Here is a 27251-nt window from a genome sequence, read left to right as displayed (position 1 = left end):
GATATGTGGCAAATGTTGTGGTCAGTATACTTTCCGAGAACTGTACAGGGAAAAAATTTGTGCTAACTTCAGAGAAATTGGAAATGCTAAACCATGCAACTATTGTCCAAATTTTTTTTTATAAGGCTCTGGGCCTTTTATGGCCGGAAGTGATTAAATAATTATGATCATGTACTTCTTTTCGTCACTGATGCAGCTCCATATATTATTAAAGAGCGGTATACCAACATGGTGCATTTAACTTGGCTGACGCACGGACTGCATAGAGTTGCTGAAGCAATTCGTGCTTTATATAGCGATGTGAACTGTTTTATAGCGTGTGAAAAAAATATATATATTTCTCGAAGCCCCTTCAAGAATAATACGATTTCGAGAAATTGCACCAGATATCCCCCTTCCACCTCAACGCCTAGTTACAAGATGGAGCATCTGGCTTGAAGCTGCCTAATATTTCGCAGAACATTATAATAAAGTCAAACTAGTTATACATACATTAGGATGATGAAGATTCAGCTGCCATTGTAACAGCAAAATCCCTGATTTCAGAAAATATGCACCAAAAGTCTACAATTCATAAAGACCAATTACGGTAACTTGCCACAAGTTATAACTCAACTGGAAACGTCTGGTCTAAAAATATCCGAGTGTATTAAATTAATTGAAAAAGTATCGGAAACAATTAACAAGGTACCCCAAGGATTGTATCCTAATAAGGTAAATGACAAATTATGTAGTTTAAAAAAAATAATGGCTATGCAGTGTTGAACAGTTTGGTGAAAGAACGTAGTTTCCATTAATCTCATGCGAATCTCATGCGATGTCGAAAGAAGATTTTCGCAATACAAACATATTCTAATTGATAAATGCTGAAGTTTCTCCTTTGACAATCTACGTATGTAGGGTACATAGTTGTAGATTGTAATTCCTTATTGTGAAGAAAAAGATTCCGTCTACATCGCATCAATTAGATAAGTACGAAATGTATGATTATTGTATGTATGGAATTCATATACTCAAGACTGTACGTCTGAAGCACGCACAGTGAGTTGCTTACCTGGGAGTTCATTACACTCGCCTTGGAACGCTCCAGTCCTACATAACCTGACAGTAAAGGGCCCGCACTCCCGCGGTTTAGAAATCAGTAATGAGAATTAAATTGCTACATTCTTCTAAATTAATTGCCTTTAGCAATATGGACTATATTGAATCAAAATATGTCAATGTTTCTCATCACGTGAGGATTTCTCGGAGCTGTGATTTTGGAACTATAGTCACAGTCAGAACCAGTGACAAACCTATTACAGCGACAAATCACAGGTCTGAAGTTACACCTCACCAGGTTAATTTAAGCTATTTTAAATCCATTTTTGTGCATTGTACAGGATGATTCTGGAGGAATAGTAAATATTTTAGGGGATGGTAATAGTATGGACTATTCTGAATAAGGAAGTTCATATAAACATGTGTACAATATTCAATGGGTGTGGAGATACAGCTGTTTAGATATAAGGCATAACAAGCATTACAAATAGTAAGAAGGAAAGACAAATAACTTAAAGATTATTGCTCATTTATGTGAAATCAATACATTTTACCTGTTGAAAGTAATGGTTCAAAATTTCCACAACCGGCTTCAATGTACTTTCCCACTCTACTGACAACAGTAGGTAAGTGTTGCTTTCCTGAGATCTCTCCTTTTATGAGGACAGCACTATTTATAAAATTGGCAATCAATTTTATTCGTTCCTTGTGTTTACTTTGTTCCTATGCACTTCGTCTCTCGTCCACCCTCATAGATAAAAATCGACAGCAGTAAGGCTTGGGAACCTTTCAAAATCAATTCCAGTGAGCGCCATTTCAAGGATATTCTTATCGCATCGTAAAATATAAACACGGTTGCAACACTGAAGAACGACAACTTGAATTTAATAGTCTAAATATGACTGACGCGTTACTGCAACTCTCATTTCAAACTGCTTGCCCTATTGCTAATTCCTACACTGGTAATAAAATAAAGCGATCAATAAGTTTCGTAATAATATAGTGCGAATATCTCATAAGCTGTAGGCTATATTTTAGACAAAAAAACACTATCAGGATATGAAAAATTTCAAGGGAAAAACTGTTCCGGGGCCGGGTATCGACCCTTCGCTTAGCGCACTAATGCTCTACCGACTGAGCTACCCAGGAACTATACACAAAATCGTTACAATTTTTCCCTTTATATTCACACGACTAAAATGGGCTGACAAGACGCTAGAACTCAACTTTGAGTGTACACAAATTCTGTGTGACTTAAATAATGGCTTTGTGTTAACGTACCTACAGTAACAAATATATTATGCAAATATGGCTTTCAGAGGCGAAGGGTCCCGGGATCGATACCCGGCCCGGAACAATTTTTCCCTTGAAATTATTCAAACCTGCTTCACAGAGAGCTACTTAATACCTGAAAGCCAGATTTGCATAATATATTCATTACTGTAGGTACGTTAACAGAAAGCCACAATTTAAGTCACACAGAATTTGTGTGCACTCAAAGTTTGGTTCTGGCGTCTTGTCAGCCCATTTGAGTCGTGTAGATATAAAGGGAAAAATTGTGAAGTTGTCGTGTATAGTCCCTGGGCAGCTCACAAGGGAACCTTCTATCATGGTGAATTGAAAAGGCGGTAACGCCGCATATTTTTGGTATGAGGAGGCAAAAGTAAGTCAGCAGGTGAAATTTTTCCGCCTAAGCTCTATAGGAACAACGTATTCATCCGGATGTTTCATCAGTTGAAGAATGAGTTAAAAGATGAACAGGAGTCCGTGTAAACGTACACGTCGCTCTTATTGATGAAATACCAGATATGGACGTGGAAGATGGGCAGGAAGATTATGGTGACATAGAAGACAAACTAACGACGAGACGCCAAAAAGACGGCCAGAAAGCGGAGGACGCTGAAGAGACGGAGACATAGCGTCGTCGGAAATCAGCACGTCTTCTTACGTCCCTCTCCTAAAAGAATCAAAACGTACTCGACGACGATTACGAGCAGAAATCGCTCGACTATACGAACGATACAGTCAGCGGAAAGAGACTATCCTTCAGATCTGTAAAAAAAAATCGATTCCTTCTCATCACACGGAAGATACTTTACGATTACGATACAAAAGTGAAGAAGAAGAAGAAGAAGAAGAAGAAGAAGAAGAAGAAACCTGGAATGGCAGATAATGCCATGGTTCTGCAACATTTCAAAGAAATGTCAAGTACGAACGCTGTCATACATGACAGAACTATCAGGCTTTGGGCATACAAGTGAAGGCTCAAATTGATCCTGACGACCGTCTTAACTTCAGAGCTTCTGACTCGTGGGTATGGAGATTCAAACAGCGGAATCGTACCGTTTCTCGTTCTGTGGCGCATAAAGTGAGTAGAAACTTCGCAGCAAGGAGACAGAGGTGAAGCAGTTGTTCATCGATCGTGGCTTCACTCTTCGCTAGATCCTCAACACTGATCAAAGTCGATTTGAAAAAAGAGGTTCACTCCAGACGAACCCTGCGCTTCAAAGGAGGGAAGAAATTTTACCCCACAGTAGTATCAGAGGCTGCGACGACGTACTCCTACATGATTATTCCAGTCATTTCCATGGACGGACAAATCTTCTCCCCAATGTATCTTCTGTCAGCCGATTCACAGAAAATGTTCCCTAAAAATAAACTTGCTGAATCATATAACATCAAATAATATGCTTCTAATTCAGCGAATATGCGGAAGGCAGATATGAAGGATATGCTTTTGCAAGTATTTTCGCCCAGAATTTCTTCATTGCATGAAGATCGATATCCATAATGTTTGCAATTAAGATGCACAACAGCTGAATATCTCGTTTGCAATGAAGTGACTTCAAAAACAACTTCATTTTAACCTTTGAGTAAGCACATTGAGTCACTTCCCACAGTCTGTCATGTTAAATTTAAAGTCCCATAACTTTTATCCCTATGGAGCTGAGGCGGAAAAATTTCACCTGCTGACTTACTTTTGCCTCCTCTTTCCAAAAATATACAGCATTACCGCCTTTTCAGTTCACCATGATAGAAGGTTCCCTTGTCAATCGATAGAGCATTCGTGCGCTAAGGAAGGATCCCGGATCGATACCCGGCCCCGAAACAATTTTTCCCTTGAAATTATTCAAACATGCTTCACAGAGAGCTACTACCTGAAAACCAGATTTGCATATTATCAGAATATTTTACTAGAATCACTGCTTCATACTATCATGTAAACTACAAAGTATATGTGAAGAGTTGTTTATATAGATGATCAAAAATTGGTTCAAAGAATTTTTTCTTCAAAACCAGAAACAAAGAAACACAGTGCCGATTAACTTCTAATTATGTTTTACTTCACTGATTGAGCCATCTCGTGTAAGTCTTTCTACATTGTACTCGCATTTGTGGTCCAATTCCTGTAAAACGGATCCAACACGCAGGTTCCCCTTCCTTTTCTTTCCTCAGAGTCGATATATTGCTCTTACTACTTATTATTACCACCACCATTTCCACCATCAATACATATACATATTATCCTGTTTTAAACTTTACATTTTGTTTTGTTTTCTCTGACGACACTAAACTCGGAGCTTCCTGAAATCAATATTGTTGAATGAACACAGTAATTATGTTGCTTTGATCTTGCACTCAACAGAACGAACGCAACTCTGGACACATATTCCTATTCCTACAAAGTGAACGCCATGCATACACATTAATGAATATTTGTGTGAGGGAGAGAGAGGTTGGTCGGCAAGCAGAGATAAAAGGAAAGCAAGTGTTGCCAATATAATAATTATAATAAGCCACGAGGTCAATCTGCCGTTTTGTGTGGTTGTGGATTCATACCAAGTTCATACGTATTTTATTCTACGACTATAATTGGACCTTTCTGAATGATGTTTTGTTTCTATACAAACTACATACATTTGAGGCAACTGAGGGAAAACAATACCAGCACACCTGTAATACTACACATCAACTTTTAGAACAATATGTTGGTCGATATTGCTAGTAAATATGTTTAAACGAAGCTTCAATTTATCAATAACATCCCCTGCAAACAAATTTTACGTTAAACTGTGTCATAATTGAATAAACTTTTGGGTTTACATAATTTTATGTCTAACACACGTGAAATTCTAGTTAATTAATTTAATTAATGTAATCAATTTATTAAAGTGCTAACCAATATAAAGTTCCCAATTACCCTAAATTAGAAGATAGGTAGACTAAACAGTACAGTCTAGTGTTAACAAAATACAAATAATGAATGTCAGTAATTGTTATTTAAGAAATTAGCACAATGATGCTCAACCATCATCATCATCATCATCATCATCATCACTACCAACAACTTCAGGATTCAAACCCATCCATCTTCATAGATTTTGGTCTTTCCAACGGCTTTTAAGCATCATCATCACCATAAACTTCAGAGTTCAAACATATCCATCTTCATAGATTTTGGCCTTTCCAACGGTTTCTCGGTAGTCCGGCTCTTCTTCCTCTGGGTCTGTACTTGTGAAGTAGTTTAGTATAGAGTCGTTTTTGGAGATCTCGAGACTTTTAATGAAAGTAGCCATTACGAGCACTGTTCCTAGAGAAAAAAGTCGAACTACATGAGAGCTGTGTTGTAATCTCTATGTAAGTGAATATCGTGGCTTCAACTTATGGTTTATACTCACAGAAGGCAATAAACACAATGAATTTGAGTTCCGCGTTTCTTTTCGTGCACGAAATATAAAATACCATCTTTAGTTTACTGTAATTTGACTGGATGCGTGTGATATTAGTAGATGTACAAATTATTGCCTATATATTTTACAGGTTAATGAAGGCGTCAAAGTGATTGATTACCCTCAAACAATTATCATTGTTTCGGGAGTGCTGTTATTTTTGAATGAAGGTGTATGCGGAGAGATTTCGTCACTGTGTTTTGGAGGAGATCTCGATATGTGCCGAGTTCTCCCTGATTTCGTTTATAGTCCTTTTTAGATGACATGTGACTATCAAAATGTTTGTGTGTTTTGTCTCAGAGGAGTTCGCAATACTGCATAGAAACTTTTAATGCCGCTTTGCCCGTCTACATGTTTTTCTCTCTGTATAGCCATATGAAACTGCGAAGTTTATCACATTCCCTGCAAAATTCTGCTCTGAACCATGCCTTAATCCCACATATCATAATTAGGAGAAAGTGCAGTTTGATTCTAGGCGACTCAAATATGGAAAGGTACAACTCTCGATACAAATTAGTTCGGCATATTCTTCGCCTTGATTAAAGACAATTTGGATTAAGAATAAAATTAACGACGTAAGAGAATTGACATCCTGACGTATTGTAGGATAACATGTTTGGGTACGATCTGGTTCTAGCCGAAAATTGATGTGAAGAAGACATTACCACTCCCCCAAAATCATCACAGACACCATCTGCACAAGAACATCTGCCTAATTCCTCACCTACTGATGCTTCCTTTAAAGAACTGTCGCCAGTTCCTCTACTAATACTTCCATCTGGTGGCGAAAGAATGAGAAAACTAGAAAAGTCAGGCGTAATAACGTCTGAAAACTATAGCAAATAGCTGAAGGAGAATAAATAGCAAAAAGAAGTTAAACTTTCCCACAGAAAGAAGCCCTCTAATGCTCAGCTGTAGGGAGAGGGAGCTAGTTCATAAATCTGGACAATCACAATTAAAAAAAAAACAATTGTGCCGCGTATAGTGCGTATTAGTAAGATGGCAATGCTAGAGAACTTTACGTTTAGTATGTTGGAGAATACCAGATATGGCTTCACAAGGCATGTGTGGAAAATGACACCCATGAAAAATTCACATGTGATCAACGCGGGTAAGAATATTATAAAATATTTATATTTAAAGAGCCAAATTTATGTTGTAAATATTGGGTTTTAAAGTGTTTACATGGCCCGCGCTCTGTTCGCTGCAAGAACCGAAGATACCGCACCTTTCGGTACGCCGCTCGTGGGACAGCCTCGAATCTGATTGTGGTAGCTTCGAGCACCGAAAAATCCTCAGTTCGGCACCCCTGTTCTACAGTAAAATCATAATGATTTTCTTTAGAAAAGACACGATAACGAAGATAGAACTGCTGAAACATAATATGTCACGATAAACTTCCAGACATCAATATTGAAAACAATGTAAGTGTTAGTTATCGCATTTCACAGCAAATGCTAACAAATATGAACCCCTGGGCCTAATGTTAAAAGTGTCCCATTGTAGTAGTCGACGAAATAAGCCCTGAGAAACTCAATTTATTAAAAATGGTATCTTTTTCAATATATTTCTTTTCTCTTTTACGGTGGAGGAACCGAAGGCTAACACTGCAGCGTAAGGCTCGTTTCGCTCACCACTCCTCTTCTGTGAATGACAGGCTATCTGTAGCCGAACGGACGAGCTCCTATTCAAGTACAGTACTCCGTACCGTGAACTTAACCCGGGCTATGGTATGGATGAGGATGATATCTGAATTAAAATGGTGGCGAAATGAGTTCGAGGTCCAACGCTGAAAGTTTCATAGCAACTTTCTCGAGATACAGTGACAATTAGAAAAGAAGAAATGTGGTTTGGCACTACAAGTTAATTACATACTGTACATACTTACAAATGGTTTTAAGAAATCCGTAAGTTCATTGCCGCCCTCACATAATACCGCCATCGGTCCCTATCCTGTGCAAGATTAATCCACTCTCTACCATCATATCCCATCTCCCTCAAATCCATTTTAATGTTATCTTTCCATCTATGTCTCGGCCTCCTCAAAAGTCTTTTTCCCTCCGGCCTCCCAACTGACACTCTATATGCATTTCTGGATTCGCCCATACGTGCTACATGCCCTGCCCATCTCAAACGTCTGGATTTAATGTTCCTAATTATATGTCAGGTGAAGAATACAATGCGTGCAGTTTTGCGTTGTGTAACTAACTTTCTCCATTTTCCTACAACTTCATCCACCTTAGCCTCAAATATTTTCCTAAGAACCTTATTCTCAAACACCCTTAATCTCTATTCATCTCTCAAAGTGAGAGTCCAAGTTTCACAACCATACAGAACAACCAGTAATATAACTGTTTTATAAATTCTAACTTCAAGATTTCTTGACAGCAGACAAGATTACAAAAAGCTTCTCAACCGAATAATAACAGGCATTTCCCATATTTATTCTGTCTTTAATTTCCTCCCAAGTGCCATTTATATTTGTTACTGTTGCTCCAAGATATTTGAATTTTTCCACCTCTTCGAAAGATAAATCTCCAATTTTTATATTTCCATTTCGTACAGTATTCTGGTCATGAGACATAATCATATACTTTGTCTTTTCGGGATTTACTTCTAAACCAATAGCTTTACTTGTTTCAAGTAAAATTTCTGTGTTTTCCCTAATCGTTTCTGGATTCTCTCCTAACATATTCACGTCATCCGCATAGACAAAGTTTGATTTACTGAATTTAATAACAACAGTCAACAGAAGTAACAGACACGATGATTAATTATGTTTTAATAATCCTCTTAAGTTTACAGAAGGAAAATGTGAAGTCATTTTAATCACATTAGTCCCGTGAATGCTTCTAATTAATCTCTGAAACTTTAAAAAGATGAAAATACATGTTTATAATGAAAAAAAAATATTAAAATTGTATAATAATTATAATTTATTTATACAACGCCTTAGATACCATTCTTCCTATTCATGGTCTCTTACATAATAATCATAACACAGTCTAGTATATAGTCACGAAGCTTGAGTTGTTTAGCGTACTAGGAACAATACACTGTGCCGGTACTATTTCGCATTGTCTGTCATGAGGCAATAGTAGCGATCCTAGTGGTTAGCAACTATCTATGGATTCATATTTCCTACGTATTGAGCTTCCTGACTGTATATACTAGACTGTGATCATAACCTACATAGTACGTGTATCGATTCTAAAATCCATGCCATGATATCTGATTATATGAGGACTTATTTTCAACATATTTTCTTTTATAAAACAGAATTTTTTGTTACGGTCATGGATAAAATTACGTATGGTACTTGTGAGCGTGATCTTTCCATTCGCGCAATAAAGATAGGTCTACACTTACCTCACAAGTACCATAAAAATAACTATTTGTTCACTTTTCTCACGTCTTTTGTTTTCTACCGCTACTGGCAACCTGGATTATTGTTATTATCAGTTGATTGTAATATGAAAATACATTTTCTTTGGGTAATTTCCTAAATTTAATAAATTAATTTCCTGCATTGTTGGCTAGACAGTAATATAGCCTATTTTGGAACTCCTCTGCATAGCATTGCCATAATATCAACTCATACCTAAATAACGTAATCCCAAACTTCGGCTTTTATTATCCTCTATCCCAGCGGTCATCAGCACATTATACCCTCGGACTAGTGTCTCTTACCCGCGGATAAGAGAGGCACTAGCGTGAATCCGTGGCTGCTGGTCAGTATGCTTTCTACCTCTCCCTTTTGCACGACGGTGCATATTGCGATACACTCCTTACCTGTTACTCATTTCAGCGAGTTCTGACGATTACTGCTCTATCCTGTTTTAAATTTATATTCCATAACTTAATATTAGTTTTGTTATTACCTGAGGCCCGTTTTACAATGTTAACAAATAGCAAATTAACAATTTATATTCTAAATCGCAAGTAAAAGATTACAAATGTTTGTACAGTAAACTGTGTTTCACAATGTAATTTTATTATTTGTAAAGTTTAAGGAACTTTACAAAATAAACTAAAGAAATTTACAAATAAGCATTATTGGTGATGGAATATAGTCAACGACAGTTCACAAAAATTGCTAAAAAGCAAAGATAAAGTTGCTGTATTTTTACCACTATCGATAGACATGTTTATATTTTATCATATAATTTATTATTATAAGCTTGCTGAATCATATTTCACCAACAGAAAATATAAAGTATAGTTACGAAAAATTTTAAAGTGTATAGGTTTTGGCATATTGGCGACAATGGAGTTTCGTGTGATGTGATTGGTCAAGTATATCAATTCGTTGGTTGGCCTACGACTTACATGACCCAGGAAACGTAAAATTAAGTCAAATAAGTAAATAACGGATTTGGTTCACGTACAAATATGCAATGATGCAATTGATAGAATGGTTACCACGTCTATCAGCAAAATCAGCTTCATTTTGTATCGGTACATCAGTATTTAGTATAGGCCTATTAGTGTTCCATTCACAACTCCACAAACATTAAGGAAAGCAGCAACAGCATAAAAGTCCTGTGTCATAGTAAGTACGTATATTTTGTGACTAGAACTGCTAAATAACACCACAACTGGTTTAGTTTAATTCCTAATGGTATTAAACTAATCAAAATTAATTTAAGGCATATATATATATATTTTTTTTATTTGTTTATTCAGAATTTGTTGCAGTATTAAACTTTACACATCTAAGAACTATTAAGGGAAATGTGTATCTTTACAAATAAAGTTCACACATTTGTAAATAGCCCTGATTGAGATTCTGGCTGATATGTATATCTAAGAGTCCGCCAAAAAATGTATACACTCTTTAAGGAACGAAAACTATTTATTATGTGTTTGTTTTACATTTAAGTACCGATTACACATGTAGCCTTCAGTTAAGCACATGGTTACTTTAGATGTTCAAAATGTACGCCGTTGGCGGCCAGACACATAACGAAACGACGAGAGGTCGCCGCAGCTAGTCTGTCAATGTTTCAATGGAGATCGCTGCACATGCCGCTGTAATCTCCTGGCGAAGGTCCTCCAGCGTGAGCGGCTTACGTCGATAGACTTGATCTTTCACAGTTACCCGCAAGTAAAAAAAAGGGGGGTGTTAGATTTGGCGGCCGTGGGAGGGGGGAACTCAACAGGTACTCTTCGTCCAATCCAATGTCCCTGCAGTTTTTCATCCAGAATAGCTCGTACGGCTAGATGGTAATGTGGTGGCGTCCCGTCCTGTTGGTAGAAGACCTCATCATCTTTTCCTTAAAGCGCACATACACCTGGTAAAATTGATGTGTCTAACATTTCGAGGTACACTTCTCCAGGGACAGTACCATCAAAGAAAAATTATCCTACTAAGCCCCTAGATGGTCCACACCATACATGAACCCTTGGTAGATTGACCGCCTTATCCACAGGAACATGGGAATTTTCCGGTGCCCAGTAGACGCAGTTATCCCGACTCAATGTTCCATTAACTTAAAACTGGGCCTCATCAGACCACACTATCTTTGTCACAAATTGTTCGTCTTCAGTTACCATTCGCTGATACCATTCGCAAAATTGCATTCGACGACCAGGATCGTGATCATTAATCGCGTGCAGTAATCGTGGGATGTAAACTTTCCATTTAGCAGCTTTCAGAATTCGTCGTGCTCCTAATCCCCACTTCACGTGCACATTGCGTAGCAGACTTCTGTGGAGAAGTAACAAACCTTTCCAACACGAGAGCCGACGAAGCAGGACTTGTAGCTGTACGCGGTCTTTCCGATCTTCCTTTGTGAATATCACAAATCGTTCCATGTATCTCAAACTTGTCAATAATGCGTTTAATTGTTAGTCGGGTTGAGGGTGCTGTTTCGTACTCCCGCCTCCACTGACGCTGCAATTCAACGGCATTATCAAACATCATAAACCACTTCAGAATGCATTTTCGCTTCTCGAACGTCAAGCGTGCTCCAGCGATTTTGTTTTCTCACTATCGTGATGAAAGTACCGACATCTGTTGAGCGAAAGACCATACTTTAACATACTTGTAATTCAAATCAATTGACAATATCAATATCCCAATACAGTATGACAAAGAGTGTATACATTTTTTGGCGGACTCTATATTATCAGGCAGTACAGCTCACTTGACGAAATGTGTCAGAGGAAGAACAATTGTTTGTATGCATCTCAAGTCTGATTAGTGGAATATGTAGCTAATCGGCGATGTATGCAATGGAGGAAGAAAAGAACTGGTCACCCTACCCCATTATCTCCTGGCCTAGTTGCCTCATGAGTGATGCCTTATTGGTGTTACTTATGAGCAGGGAACGGATTTATATGGACTAAAAATATATGAAATATGTAAATATATATGTAGTTATTTTTACCAAAATATGGAATTAAATATGGATTTTTACCAAAATATGGAATTAAATATGGACTTAAAATTATAAAAAAATGACTATGTACGTTAAATATTGGTACATTTTAATCAAACTAAACAAAAAATATAATGGACGTACCTTATCTTCCAATGTAGTTTCAACAAAACACAATTTTTATTGTCTGTTACCATAACAATAGGTTACAAACATTTCTTTCAAGTGCTGAAAAGTGAATCTTCTTCTATTGTCTCTGAGGATAGATTTATACTGACTAAAAGAGCGTTCGACGTCACAAGAAGTAACTGGTACATAATTCAATTTCACAATGTCTGCTGGGGATAAGTCCAAGTTAATCTTCACTGTTGATTCACCACTCATCACAGCAACAACCTTTTGTAGTTCTTCATATCCAGGGTTTTTTGAAAGTACAGTGTCCACCTTAGCTCTTACTGCATCTGCAACTTTACCTCTACCACGATTCAGTTGTTCCACAGTACTATTTATAATTTCAAAACTTTCAGATAGTGAAAGGTGCCTATTTTGGAGACTTTTGAGCGTTTTTATGATGCATGAAAATGTATGCTGAATGTGAGCTAAGTCATTCTTCACACTTATGTCACAGGTAACTGTTTTCGCAGTATCAATTGAGACTGCATCTTCAGAGTCCAATGCAAGGAGAACATTGTTAATAGAGTCTATATGTTCGGCATAATATTCAACTGCTTCTAGCCATGTACCCCATCTAGTTAAAATTGGCTTTGGTGGCAATGGAATTTCAGGGTACATTTCTTTCAACACGTTAACTCTACTGGGAGCTTTGAGAAATACTTTTTTCACTGATGAAATCAACAAATCTACTTTAGGGAAATTGTCTCTGGCCACTTCTGCCACACGATGAAATGCATGCGCCACACAAGTAAAATGAGTCAATTTAGGATATACAACAGATAATGCTTGTCCAGCTTTGACCATATAAGGGGCAGCATCGCTAATAAAGAATAACACATTATCGTACATAATACCCTTTGGCCACAGGATACCCATAGCTTCGTTGAACAGTTTAACTATAGTTTTGTTATTGCACTTTTCTAGAACATCACAATGTAAAAGAATTCGTTCAGAATATTGTTCACTTAACAAACCGATAACTACATTACCAACAAGTCTACCTTCTTTGTCGGGAGTCTCATCAATGGAAACCCAAATTGAACTATCTTTAATTTCATCTCTTATCTTCTGTATTGTCTCATCGTAGATGGATGGAGCATACGTCTTCCTAAGTGTTGACTCATCCGGGATTGTATGTTGAGTATATTTTTCAAGGAATTCCCTGAAGACCTTATTCTTTAGTTTGTAGAGAGGAATATCAGCAGAGATGAGAGAACGGCACAGGTCGATGTTAAACTCAGATCTTACATTCGATGTTGTTGGTTGTGTTAAAAACAATTGTCTCTGCTTGGAATTTAGTTGTTTGTTGGCCTGATGTTTACTAGTTGTAATGTGTTGTTGCACCAGGAACTTTTGTGTAGATGATACTGCACACTGACACAAATTACAAAATAATATTTTATTGTCAGTTGATAAACCATCTTCTTTAAATTCTGAAATGTAACTTGTTAGTTTTGATTTTAAATTGACTGAATGACGTACTTTTGGCATATTTACCGTCTTTATAGTATGATTTACAAAACTGAACCTATGTGTACTCTGACTGGCATTTAACTGTTGAGCTGCACAACTGAAGTCTGTTAAAAATTTTAAATTAAATTAATACAGTTTTGTAACTTACTTTCCCATTGTTGATAGGACTGCTAATTTTCAAATAACTCTGATGTTAAAGGGATTACTGAACATGTGTTTAAATCTCTATTGTTGAAATGTATTTTTAAAAGTTAATGGAATTTTGTTTTGTTTTATTGTTAAACCTAATATAATATGGACTGTTTTATATGAAATATGGAAAATATATGGAAATTAACGAAAATATGTACTAAACTCTAAAATATGGAAAAATATGGAAAATAAAAGTAGGATTTTTCAACCCTACACATTGTGAAACATAAAGATAATGCAAAATATAAATTATATTAGCTTTATAAGTAAATATGTATTTACATATAAATCCTTTCCCTGCTTATGAGGTTCAAATCTGTCTATAGGAGTAGGAGGTGAAACATAAAATGGAATTCATAGTGATTTCAAACTTCCCCTTCACTATTTAAATTGACGTGTTTTTTGTTTAAGTTAGATTTAACTGACGCAAATAGTTATTTAGACTGCAAAATTTTGAAATGAAAGGCCTGTATAATTGTTGTTTTTATTTCAAATGTATTTGACGAGTAAATTGGAAGAGCGTACACAAACAGTGCTATTCAGAAAAAAGGTTAAGGCAATTTCGTGTACAGAGTGAATGAGGATGCAGCCAGGGAGTTTTTGAACTGAAAGAAGAGACATAGAGATGGAGTTTCTCCGCACTGTGGATGCTAAAATGACTCACTGTCAAATATAAATTTCCACTTGCCAAATAGAACTTTTTCCAATCCCTGAACATATAGAAGTCGAGACGTTTCACTGCTTGTGAAGCGTGTTTGTCTGCGCTCGTTTCGTATCTACTGACCCATAACGTCTCGCAACTTTATTGCATTCGAACCACATCCTTCTTCAATACAGAATTCCTTTTACTCATACCTCGCAATATAACAATTGAAGCTGAATCTAAATATACGGCATGTGGGTTTGACGTGATTCTCTCCTGCATAAAGCTATAAATATCTTGTATATTATGCTTTTGTAGATTAAATCTACTTTTATTCCTATGATGATAGAAATTCCCTTCAGTAGTATAGAGTTTATACGGTGAAAGTAAAGGCTTTGACAAGAGTTTAATGGTGTATCAAAGTTGCAGCATTGGGTTTGAATCTCGCTTTTATGAGTCAATGTCTTGCACCGTTTGAGTAGGCAGCTCTGTGTTGTGTGAAACTCACGTTTTATCGTAGTTCAACCACGTGTTAGTTTAAATGTCAGATCAATAAAAGTTAGATTTAGAGTTAGGCCTAAGTTCTTCAATTGCAAGAAAATAAAGAACAATAAATTAAAAAATATTATCCTTGGAACTTGGTTATCAACAAAAGGGAAAGTGATTACCATGGAGAAAAGTACGTTGGTTTGATAGCTGTTATTGCATATTTGGTGATAAAATGGTAAGCCGATTGTATATTGTCAATTTTTAAAGAAATTATGTCAAATAAAAATTCAATTCTGATGAAACTGTGTATCAGTTGGTGACAAAGTAACTATACTGGGTGTAAGGGGTATTTTTAGTAGGTTATTTTACGACGCTTTATCAACAGCTTTGGTTATTTAGCGTCTGAATGAGATGAAGGTGATAATGCAGGTGAAATGAGTCCGGGGTCCAACACCGTAAGCATTTGCTAATATTGGGTTGAGGGAAAACTCCGGAAAAAACCTCAACCAGGTAACTTGTTCCGCCCGGGAACCGAACCCGGGCCACTGGTTTCGCGGCTAGACGTGCTAACCGTTACTCCACAGGCGTGGACTGTAAGGGGTATAAATGCCGTCCTTTCACAGTTGTCGGGCACTGTGTACACGATCAAAAAATGTCCATACAGCATAGGGTCAAAACTTGATAGTTCTCCCAGAAGAAATATTTCTTGTCTTATTTTATTTGCGTTATACTTCTTATACCGCTAGTAAAATTACGAAAACAATGACATCAGTAGGTACAGTATATCTAGCAAAGAGTTAATATTAGTTAAAATAAATATTTGTGTGTTCCATTACGTTTTCGTGAAATTAAATAAAATTGCATGCTTAAATTTGTTAATATTCTGATATGAGAGACGTGGCAACAGGTTCAGCAGGCAGTACTCTGCACAGACGTACGTACATGTCAGCTGAGTTCAAGCTCCCTATTCATAGCTCTACTGCCGCGCGGATGACAGTTCGGTACCAGGTATTCGATAAACAACTTACAATGTCATTCACAGTTTAGGAATATCATATGTTATTAATTGAGGGCTTTGCGGGAAGAAAGGCGGATAGACCTATACGCCCTTCTTCGGAAAAACGGTTTAAAATGTAGTGAATAATTATAGTAGCGAAATTTTGTTTTGATTGTACTGTACATACCTGCGGGACAGGGCTGCGTGCGTGTATAACATTTTATTCAGGTGCGTTTTAAAATCTTAGATTGCATGTATCTCAATTCGCCATATTGACGTATATGCCCTTTTTCCGGCAAACCCCTCCATTTATGGAGAAAGTCGTCGTAATTCAAGTGAGGCAAAAATATGTACCGTCAATGTTTTCAGCAAAGAAGATTGCCTAATCGGCGAACTTTTGTAGCAGTTTCTCAACGATTATTAGAAACTAGGAGTCTTTTACCTCGTTTCGAAAATCACACAAACAGAAATTTCTTTATGGAAACGGGAGAGTTTAAAATGTTGCATTTAAAAAATAATTCGTGTGATTTTGTGCAGTAAACCATTATTGTTTATTTTTTAGACGTACAATAAAAAATTGACCAATATTCCAAATATTGTTAAATAAAATGGAAATTTACCATGAAGTTCTATTAATGAGATTGAAAGTTTGTATTTGCTGTTAGTTTTACGTAAACAAAGGTCTGCCCCTGCACTAAAACAGAGGTATCTGTTTTGTACCGGTATGTCTGTATCCGCTTGAGCTGTACCGTGTACTTTTAAACTCCCTCCTTCCTATTCAGCAACGTTGCCAAACGCCTAATATTGTAAACTTTAATAACTAGTTAAATATTGCAATTAAAAAAAATTGTTAGGACATTTGTTTCTTCCTTATGACATGAACAATCACCAGTTAAAATAATGGCACTTATACCCCTTACACTCTGTATATATTTCGAATTGTTTCCGGCAAGGAGATTTATGAAGATATGATGAATACATTGAAGGATCAATCTCCTTCCTATGCCACCATAAAAGTTTTGGTTGTGGAATTTAAAGGGAGTAGATTAACACCATGTTGGAAGAAATGTTTCTGTGTCCACTCCACAAAATATAGATTCTAACAAGATACATGCGGCCTTAATAAACAGGTTTCACGTTAAAAAAGAAAAACAAGTATTTCTAAGAAATATGCTTCTGATTTCACAAATAAAAACAAATACTAGTTGACTTACTTGAAGCCGGCTTGCCAGGCATGGGATATCGACGCTCTAGTTACTCGGCTAACAGTATGTTATTTCATTTCTAAACTTTAATATGATGGAAATTCAGTAAATTACAAACTGAAGTAGTGACCTACTTTTTTAATGAGGCTATCACCGCTACATACATTATTATCGATGTGTGCACAAGCGAAACAAAGAAGCAGCAGTTGCAAAATGGCGTCATCTCGGCAAAAATGTACCATTAGTATATTGTTATGCGCACTGATGGACGCTTTGTCTCCAGCCGACAATGATGCACCGAAGACTCATCACCTGTGTTTAGTCCGGCTAACATATCGTCCCCTTCATTTTGTATGCTCGGATCAAATCTGTTGCATATCTGCCTTCGTTACAGTCTCAAGTGGCCAGCAGACTAGGTGTTTGATACTTGTTCATTCTTCAGAGAAATTCTGCACGTACTGTAAACAGCTTGCCATGAAAGGCAATGCTTACCATATGTGCAGAATTTATTATGACTAACTTTTTCTACCAGACTTTTTCCCAAAAAAATCTCACAACTGGGCACTGCTCGACAATGGTATGTTCATGTAGGTGTGCCGCCATCTTGCAACTTCTACTTCTGTGTTACGCTTACGCTTAAAATATAGGCTATATATTTCTTTCCTTCCTTTCCCCTTTTTGTTCTCTTTATCAGCCGATGAATTTATTATCATAGCCTTTTTATTGTGAATTTTATTTAATCTTCGTATTTCTTTTCTTTTCATTATTATTTTATTAAATTCCATTTTGTTATATTCTACCTTACGTTTTCCATATTAACCATTTGTACTAAATGAGTTGCTTTACTATATTCCAATGTATTTTACTTTTTTTCTAGTATTGTATAATTTTCATGTTGTTTAGTGTCGATTTTATACTACTACTACTACTACTACTACTACTACCACTACCACCACCATTATTATTATTATTATCATCATTATTATTATCATCATCATCATCATCATCATTATTATTATTATTATTATTATTATTATTATTATTATTTTTTGTAATATGTTAGTATTCTGTTCTTTAACTTTTTGTTAAATTTTAAGTGCTTGTATTCTTTGTGACCTGGTAGAGTATAAGAGAAAGTCCTATGGCCTTAACTCTGCCAGTATAAATAATAATAATAATAATAATAATAATAATAATAATATTATTATTATTATTATTATTATTATTATTATTATTATTATTATTATTATTATTATGCTGATTTCGAGCACATAGATCATCTTGACACCAGAATGATACTGCCATTTAGCGATGATAGCTGCAGGCGTCTCGTTAAAAAATGTAGGTTAATGTTTAACTTTGTAACTTACTGCCTCGTCTGTGTATTTGAGCTACTGTTGGGAGTAGTCTCAAACACACTGCACAGCAAAAAGTCTTATTGTATTCGTACTAACCTGAGTCCTGCTGGCGGGCATAGCCGGCGATGTCGATTGCATTTCCGTTGATGACAAGATCGCGCATACAGCCGACATAGCCGTGGCGGAGCACGCCTGCCCACAGTACCGGTGGGACAGTGACGGGGGCGGTGGGTGGACCCACACCTCCGATGTACAGAGGGCCTTCCAGGTCCAGCTGGTTGGACTCTCCTGAAACATAAAGCAATGTAGGTAAGATATTATATTCCTTTAAAATCTTTTCATGTGAGAAGTGCTACAGAGGAAAAGGCCTTCTCTGATACCCAAGTACTGTACGCCAGTCAGGAGAGAAATTTGTGAAGGAATGTGAAAAGGGGCACTGACAGTATGATGCCATTGGATCACAGAATTAGTCGTTCTAAAAATTACCTCCTATACTTGTAGGCTAATTAGGTGTAGGTATATGTTGGATACATATTATGTTCTAACACTACGGAACGCTCTTGGTAACGATTTTAATTCTGAAAGCACTGTATGCATTTTTCTGATAGGTTTACACAAGGTTATAGGAAGTTTTAGAACAATATTGACCTTAGTTGTTTATACTCCAAATCTATATATCTAGAGCAGGAATAGTAAAATACTAAAATGTCAATCCTCGGATCGGTAATTTATAACTTTCCTTTCAACATCAACTTCTTTCAGCGAAGCGCATTAACATTATTTCCTAGTACTGTGCAGTATTCAATTGTGTGGTATTATTATTATTATTATTATTATTATTATTACTACTACTTTTTAGTTATTTAACGACTCTGCATCAACTGCTCAGTCATTTAGCGTCGATGGGATTGGTGATAGCGAGATAAGGCCAAGAATTCGCCACAGATTATCTGACATTTGCCTTACGGTAGAGAAAAACCTCGGGAAAATCTAACCAGGTAATCAGCTCAAGCGGGAATCGAACTCTCGGACAAACGTAACTTCTGGTCGGCACACAAGCGTGTCAGCTGACTGAGCTACACCGCTGTATGTGTGGTATTATTACATTATGTTTAAAGTGAGGGCTTAATGAACTATTTCCACAGCAAATGAGAACATAAATATTTTCTGTAGCCTACGCACACAGGAAGTGAAATAACCTTCCGGATTGAAAGGGATGATGAAATTCGGATGAGAGAATGCACTTTTATGTCGTTTAATTCCGTTGCTTTACAGGAAAAGTAACGTCGATCCTTGTCTTGTAAATTGCTGTATACAGTCTCAAAATGTCGCCTCAGGTTAGGCCTATTGGGTAGCATACTGTCTGCCGCCAAAACTTTAAGACAAATGACACATTGAGGTATTTTTTCATTACCAACTGTAGTACAGATGAAACCGAAGTCTAAATACCTCTCGTCACAGTTCCTGTACTTCGGTTTTGGTTTCTCGAAAACACTAGGTTCAGCCTTGTTCAGTTCACGTTTCTTACATTTACCGGTATTTAAAAACATCCATTGGGATAGTACACTCACGAACTACTAAGTCTGAAATGGAAAACAGACGTAGTGGAACAAGCTTCTAAACCCCCCTACACTTGGTGACACTAGCCATTAATGCTCCTCGTCTACTCTAGTTACAATCACGCTGAATCATGGACGCTGTTGCCAGGCTGCACTTCCCATGCATCTGATTGTTATCAAAGACTTATGGAAAAAAAAATGTTATTTCTGAGTAGTTTTGTTTTATTTCGAATATATTTTACAATTTCTGTATAAAAATCGAGTAAATTCTCGCGCCTCCCTTGGTAAACACTGGCATCTCCCCACGGAGGCGCGCCCCACAGTTTGAAAAACACTGGTGTATACATTACTTTAGCATCATAAACGTACATTATTGTCAAACCCCCAATCTCTAGTCGTTCCTGACCATGTTTTCAAGGACATACAAAATCGTCTTTTGTGTCTTGCTATCCCGTTCCCAGTTGGAATAAAATACATAACCTAATTTTTGTCAGATAATTTCTAATGTAAATCTCGTTAAAATCGTAGCTGAGTTCAGAAAGATCAGTTTATTGCACGAACTCGTGTTTACAAACTTTGTTAGACAAATTCCATCACCTGTTTTGCAAAATTGCTATATTCATGTAATTTTATATTTAGAACATTGGATCAGAGAGAAAACATATGGAAATGGTTGGACAAACCCTATCATTAGCAAATTGTGCCAACCACAGTTCGGGGTTTGGTGAGTGTGGTATGTGCGATATGTGTTTGCAACATGGGCATAAGTGAAGGGAACGCAGCCTCCCAGCAGATTTCGAAGCCTAATAGGAATTGTATAGATTTCACGTTTGCAGCTGTGTCAGAAATGTTGCCGCTGCAGCAAGGCGTACTAAATGGTACTAACAGTATTCGCTCGATCGTTATGAGCTCTGTTCCATGTTCACAATAAGAGATATTTGAATGTTACTGACAGAGCAACAGTGCGAATTGTAGTTAGAGGAGCTTATGGTACCGTAGCTTACTCTTGTTTACAGTCACATGTATTGCCGGCACGAAGCTGTTAATTATGACCGCTTTTCATACACCAGATAGTGAGATATCTCGTGTTTCAGTTACATGTTAGTAGAGTATTAACTTGTTGAAAACATTAGACTACACACACAACATTCTGACAATCATCAATCCATATAATATTATTTTCGTTATCAAAGATTCAAATTTATAATTCATAATATATTTATAGCCAGATGGATTAAGGGGCAAGTTCACCCAAATGGACCATAACTCTTAAACTCTAAATTTTTACTCAAGTATAAAAAGTCAGAAATTTTGCCTGGAGGTCTGTCGCGAACAGGGTTCTTTTATTTACCCTAAATATGCAACACGGGACCCACAGCTTTACTTCCCCTCCGAAAAAATCATGGTAACGAATTCTGTCTGTCGTCCTTAAAATTCCATCGTCTTCCGCAGTGTTTCAAACCACAATCTCGGGTCCAGTAAGAACGTTGTATAATTTCGTTCTTTCAGAAACTGAAGATCTACACAACAATACAATATTCTAAAATATGTACAAGCAATTCGAGGGACATAAAAATAAAAGTATCCTTCAACAATTCAGTTATAAATATACAAGGTCGAAAGGAACGTATTATATTCCTTACATTACATACCACAATCTCGGATTCAGAAAGAATGTTGTAGAAGTTCATTCTTTCAGAAACTGAAAATCTGCATATCAATACAATATTCTTAAATATGTACGAAGGAATTCGAGGGACATAAAATATAAAAGTATTCTTCAGGAATTCAGTTATAAAAACAAGGTCGAAAGGAACATATTACATTTCTTCTCAGATATTATTCCAAGAAGTACGGCAAACTTAAAGTATAACCAAATTTCTTTCTTTGCAGACTGTTGTCAAAAATACATTATTTAGATAACCATTCCTGACGTAGATCTTTTAACTCCAGACAAACGTGTTAAAAACGGACTGCTATAAAGTACGAAAGGTATTTTTAACATTGACTTTGCATGTCTTACCGTGAAACAATCGGAACTGGATTCAAATCCTGGTGGCCCCACGAGAAACCTGAACAATATCAACTAGGTAATGAAACTCATCCCAAACTCTTTGTAGCATGTTCGGTGTTAGTGTTTGGATGGCTGCAGATAGTCGCATTTTTAGTTCCTCATTGTTAGCCGGAAGTGGTGGAACAAACACTTGATCTTTTATGTAACCCCATGGAAAGAAATCGCAGGGAGTTAGATCAGGGCTTCGTTGGGCCAGTGATGAAGAGCCAATCCATCGTCGCGGCAAAGTTTCATTCAAATATCTGCGAACAGATAAGTGCCAATGAGGTGGCGCACCGTTTGCACCTATTTTTCCGAAATCAACTATCCGATTGACCACTTTTCTGAATGACCATTTTTCCGAATAACCATTTTTCCGAATTTTTTTCGAATACATTTTTCCGAATGGCCATTATTCCGAATGGTCTTTTACCCGTTCACTGTCTACCAGAATTAATAATTTAATACATTATTACCATGTTTTCCGTAGTAACCATACAAAATTATTAGTGTTCATTAATATCTTGAAATTAACAAATCGCAATGGATGTACAAATTATTACTTCAGGTAAATGGGGCATGAAATTATTAATGAATGGTTATATATTGCAAAGGTAAAAATGGTCCTGGTGGAAAGATATAGTGGGAATGTGTAAGACTGAGACAGAAGGAATGTTCAGCAAGAGCCATAACATACAGAAATGGTGAAGTAATAGTCATTCTTAAAGGTGATGATGTGTCGCCTCACTCTCTTGCTCCGAATAGGGAGGAAGCACAAGCAGAGTTTGTGAAAAGTAACTTAAAACGAACGGCACAAAACCACCCAGAGCTTCATCCAGGGCAGATTTTAAGGAACGAATTACATCAAGTGCCTTCAAGTGTCCTTTGTTTAATGGCTGAAAGGGAACATTTTAAAAAATCTTTAAGAAGAGTAAGAAAGATAGAGCAACCGAGAAATGCCCCATCCTTAGATTAAGGAATTTCCGATCGTTACCGACTAACACTCAATGGCGAATTATTTTTGTTTTATGAAAAATACTGAAGATAACCCTGAAAATCGAGTTATAATGTTTGGCACGGGACAAAATTTGAAAATATTGATGAAAAGTCCAACTTGGTTCCTCGATGAGAAGTTTAAAGTCAGCCCACCTGTTTTTACTCGACTTTTTACAGTTACAGGTCTGGTTAAAAAGACTACTCTAATATTAGGCCAGTCGGAAATGTCTGTTCCTCTGCCTCTAATTTATGCATTGTTGTCAAGCAAACAAGGACCCTTTAGACAAAAGTCCTTCAAGAAACACTTAATGTGGCTCGCTGCCTGAGAATTGACCCGGTGCATCCACAGCGAGTTATGGGTGTGACTTTGAAAAGCCAATCATAAAGTGTACTTTCTATGTTATCTATAAGTGCCATAACTTGTTGCTCATTCCAATTGGGCAGACTCTGTATAGACGCATCCAGGCTGAAAGTCTACAGGAAGCTTAAAATGAAATAAGAATATAACCCATATGTTGCTATCATTAGTATTTGTTCCCCCAGATCATGCAAAACATTTATTCGAAGAACTCAAGAGAAGATGTGCCTGACACCATACTACCTATATACGATTACTTTGTTTTCCATTATATCAGTGGCCGAAGGGGTACAAACAGAGCACGACGTGTACCATCGCGCTATGACATTCGCATTTGGAATCAATACCATTCAACATTGCAAGGTGAACACCGGACCAACAATGTAAGTGAAGCGTGGCATAATAGATTTCAAATATTCATCAGTAAGCATCATCCATTCCTTTATACGGCCTTAGCTGAAATTTAAAAAGAACAAACCGACACTGAGGTAATGATACAACAGTTGAGATTGGGAAGGAAGGTAAAAACACAGCCAAGAAAGCGGTGAATAGCAGTACAAAACAATCAGGGCAATAACACTGGAATACGAAATATACTAGGAACAAAACTGTCGTCTTCAGTACTTAAGAAAAGGCATGAAATAGCCTACAGGCCATGACTTGTAATATATTCAATTTTAAGCGTAAAATCACACTACGTTTAATGTGGTCTTAACTTTACTAATTATTTCATTTAATATTCTTGATTTCGGAAAACAGGTCCTATGAAACAGGTTCTGAAAAATGGTCATTCGGAAATGAGGAATTCGGAAACATTCCGGAAAAAAGACATTCGGAAAAACTGACATTCGGAAAGTAGGTTTCGGAAAAATGACCTGAAACCGGCGCACCATTCTGCTGGAAAATGAAGTCCCCAGCTTCTTCTTCTTCTTCTTCTTCTTCTTCTAACTGAGAAAATAACCTGTGTTGCATCATTTCGAAGTAAGAATTTTGATTAACAATGGGCGCTTGGAAACAGAACGGGCGACATCTCTCGGCAACCAACCAAATGAAGTCACCTCCATAATGATATGTCCAGTGGCGCTCTAAGTTATGTTGCCGAAATATACCTTTCAAAGTTGGGGTATTCTTTTGTAATCACGCTGTATATTCTACGAATCTCCTGTAATTAAGTTGATTATTTAACGACATTGTACTGTATCAACTGCTAGGTTACCTTGTCAATGGAATTGGCGATATCGAGGTGGTGTTTTACGAGATGAGACCATGGTTTGTTCATGGGAAAAATCCCAAGCAGATAATTAGCCCAAGTGGGAATCGAACTCACGCCCATACTTAGCTCCGGATCGGCAGGCAAACGCGCTACCGCATGAGATACGCCGGTAGCTAACCGTAGTATTCATGGTAGTAAGTGAAAATTTGCACTTCCAGGGATAAATGAAGAAAACTTCTCCTTTCCTCGTGCTCTTTTCGAAATGTGGAACAAAGAACATTTCTGAATTTATATACAAAAAAATCCAGCTATAAAGAATAGATATCGGTAGCAAATCGAAAGATAGGTTCCTCATTCCTTTCCTTTTCGGTAACAGAGTAAATACGTAACCTAGATCTTAAATTTTAAATCTTTCCACATCTATGACAAAGTGAAAAAACAAAAATAATTAGCATAACAATTAAATGAAGGCATGAAAATAATTGTAAAAATAAATGCAATAACTGAATAAGATATGTCTATACACTACTCATTTTCACTTTCATAATACTGTTAAATATTCATGCCTTTTTTTTTTAAACAGATGTATGTATACTTTGAAACCTATTAAAAAAAAACTTAACAGCTTTAAGGTGTGAAACGCATTAAATAATTTTACTGACAAATATTAGCTTTCCGGACTTTCATGGAAATACATGGTTTTTTCTTTTTTGTTTATTATTATCACAGTAACTACGCCAAGCAGACGATTGTGATATGTTACTTAACAACGTCAAGACCAAAGCCCAGCAAAGTTAGTATTAATTAAAATACTCAGACCAGTCACTACTATGGATTGATAACTTTCCACCTTCGAAAATAATCTGAAATGTACGTATGTACTGTATATAAACGGTAGAGCAGTGTCGATGGATTTTATCTAGCCTGTCTCCAGCAAAGCTGTAACGTGACCTAATTCTGGTGTAGTTACACATGAGGGCATGGTTTTTTTTGTCGCTAGAGGAAACAAAAACCTAGCTAGATTTGCTATAATGTCTGCAAATATCATAAAATTGTTTGCAAGTTGACTACGGGCAAAACTAGAATGCAATTCGTAGCGATGGATGAGGAGAATTTCGCCTCACTGCAAAAATATATCAATTCTATGCTTATATACTGATTATCTCAAGCAGTATGGCTTATCATTTAGTCTCGACTGAAATTTCTTAGAAACATGTTTATGAATATGTGAACTTTCCAACCTAATTACTGTGTTACTTCTTCTTAGTGCATGGCTTATCTTCTGGAAGGCACACCTGTTATGAATATTATATTTCTGCAATTAGATAATTTATGATAGCAGTAATAACATTATTATTATTATTATTATTATTATTATTATTCGCTGAGAATTTAAATTTATTTCATATAAATTTAAAAGTAATGTTGAGGTTAAAGTTAAGATAAGTTGAATAATATATGATAAGAAAAATTATATTACAATTTCAGTCAACAACTTATCAGATTGGTACAAAAACAAGTTTTGTTACAATGATAACATTATAATTCTTGGTAGTATCCAAAAATATTTTCGATTTTACAAGAAATCATCATCAGGTGGAAGCAATATATGAGCCATTTAGAGAAGAAGTGGTGTAAGTCAGAAATGGATAATGAGGGTTAAAGTAAACATTCTGTAAAATACAGCGCAAGGTGGGAATTAATATTCAATTTATTTAAACTATTAATAGTCAGTGGATAGCAAGAAGGACATATTAATACTTTGCGCTGTATTTTTACAGAATTTTTACTTTAAACCTCATTATCCAATTTTGACTTACACCACTTTTGCTCTGAACGGCTCATATTAGACAAGTTGAATAGAAGTGAAACACAAAATATAAAACGCATACATAATGAATAAAACAGTACAGGAAACATTATCATATGTCAAAACATTGAAAACAACTTAAGCTATAAAAATTCAATGATGACATGTATTCAAAAAGTGATACATATGCATGTATATCTTTTGGATTGTTAATAATTACTACAATGTAAACGTAAAATATGTGTATGCTAAGAGTTAAAATTTAATAATGCCATATTTTTATGGAAGTTGAAAGCTGAAGTTCTATGGAATATTTTGTCACTCGAGTCGATGAGGTGATTAAGGCATGATGTTGAAGATGGAGCAGAGTTAGATGCTGAAGTCAGCTCATCGACACGTTATATGGCTTGTTTTTGTACCAATCTGATAAGCTGTTGACTGAAATTGTAATATAATTTTTTTCTTATCATATATTATTTCATATAATCAAAAGTACTGCTGAATGACAGCCTCTTCATCGTGGTATTGACGCAATTGCAAAGTAATCTGAAGATAGTGGCATGAAAATTAATTTTTC

At 36.4% G+C, this 27251-nt stretch overlaps 1 protein-coding gene across 2 annotated transcripts in view; it reads right to left on the bottom strand.

The window, feature by feature from the left end:
- The window catches only part of LOC138700108 (neurexin 1-like), a 940828-nt gene that overhangs the window by 158739 nt on the left and 754838 nt on the right, over positions 1–27251 (bottom strand). For both annotated transcript variants that reach the window (XM_069826434.1, XM_069826432.1), the window contains exon 8: positions 18782–18973. In XM_069826434.1, the coding sequence (XP_069682535.1) occupies positions 18782–18973 (192 nt within the window). The remainder of the gene's footprint in view (positions 1–18781; positions 18974–27251) is intronic.

Source organism: Periplaneta americana, chromosome 1 (assembly GCF_040183065.1).
Source record: "Periplaneta americana isolate PAMFEO1 chromosome 1, P.americana_PAMFEO1_priV1, whole genome shotgun sequence".
NCBI classification, from domain to species: Eukaryota; Metazoa; Arthropoda; class Insecta; order Blattodea; family Blattidae; genus Periplaneta; species Periplaneta americana.
This window is presented reverse-complemented; position numbering and strand designations above follow the sequence as displayed.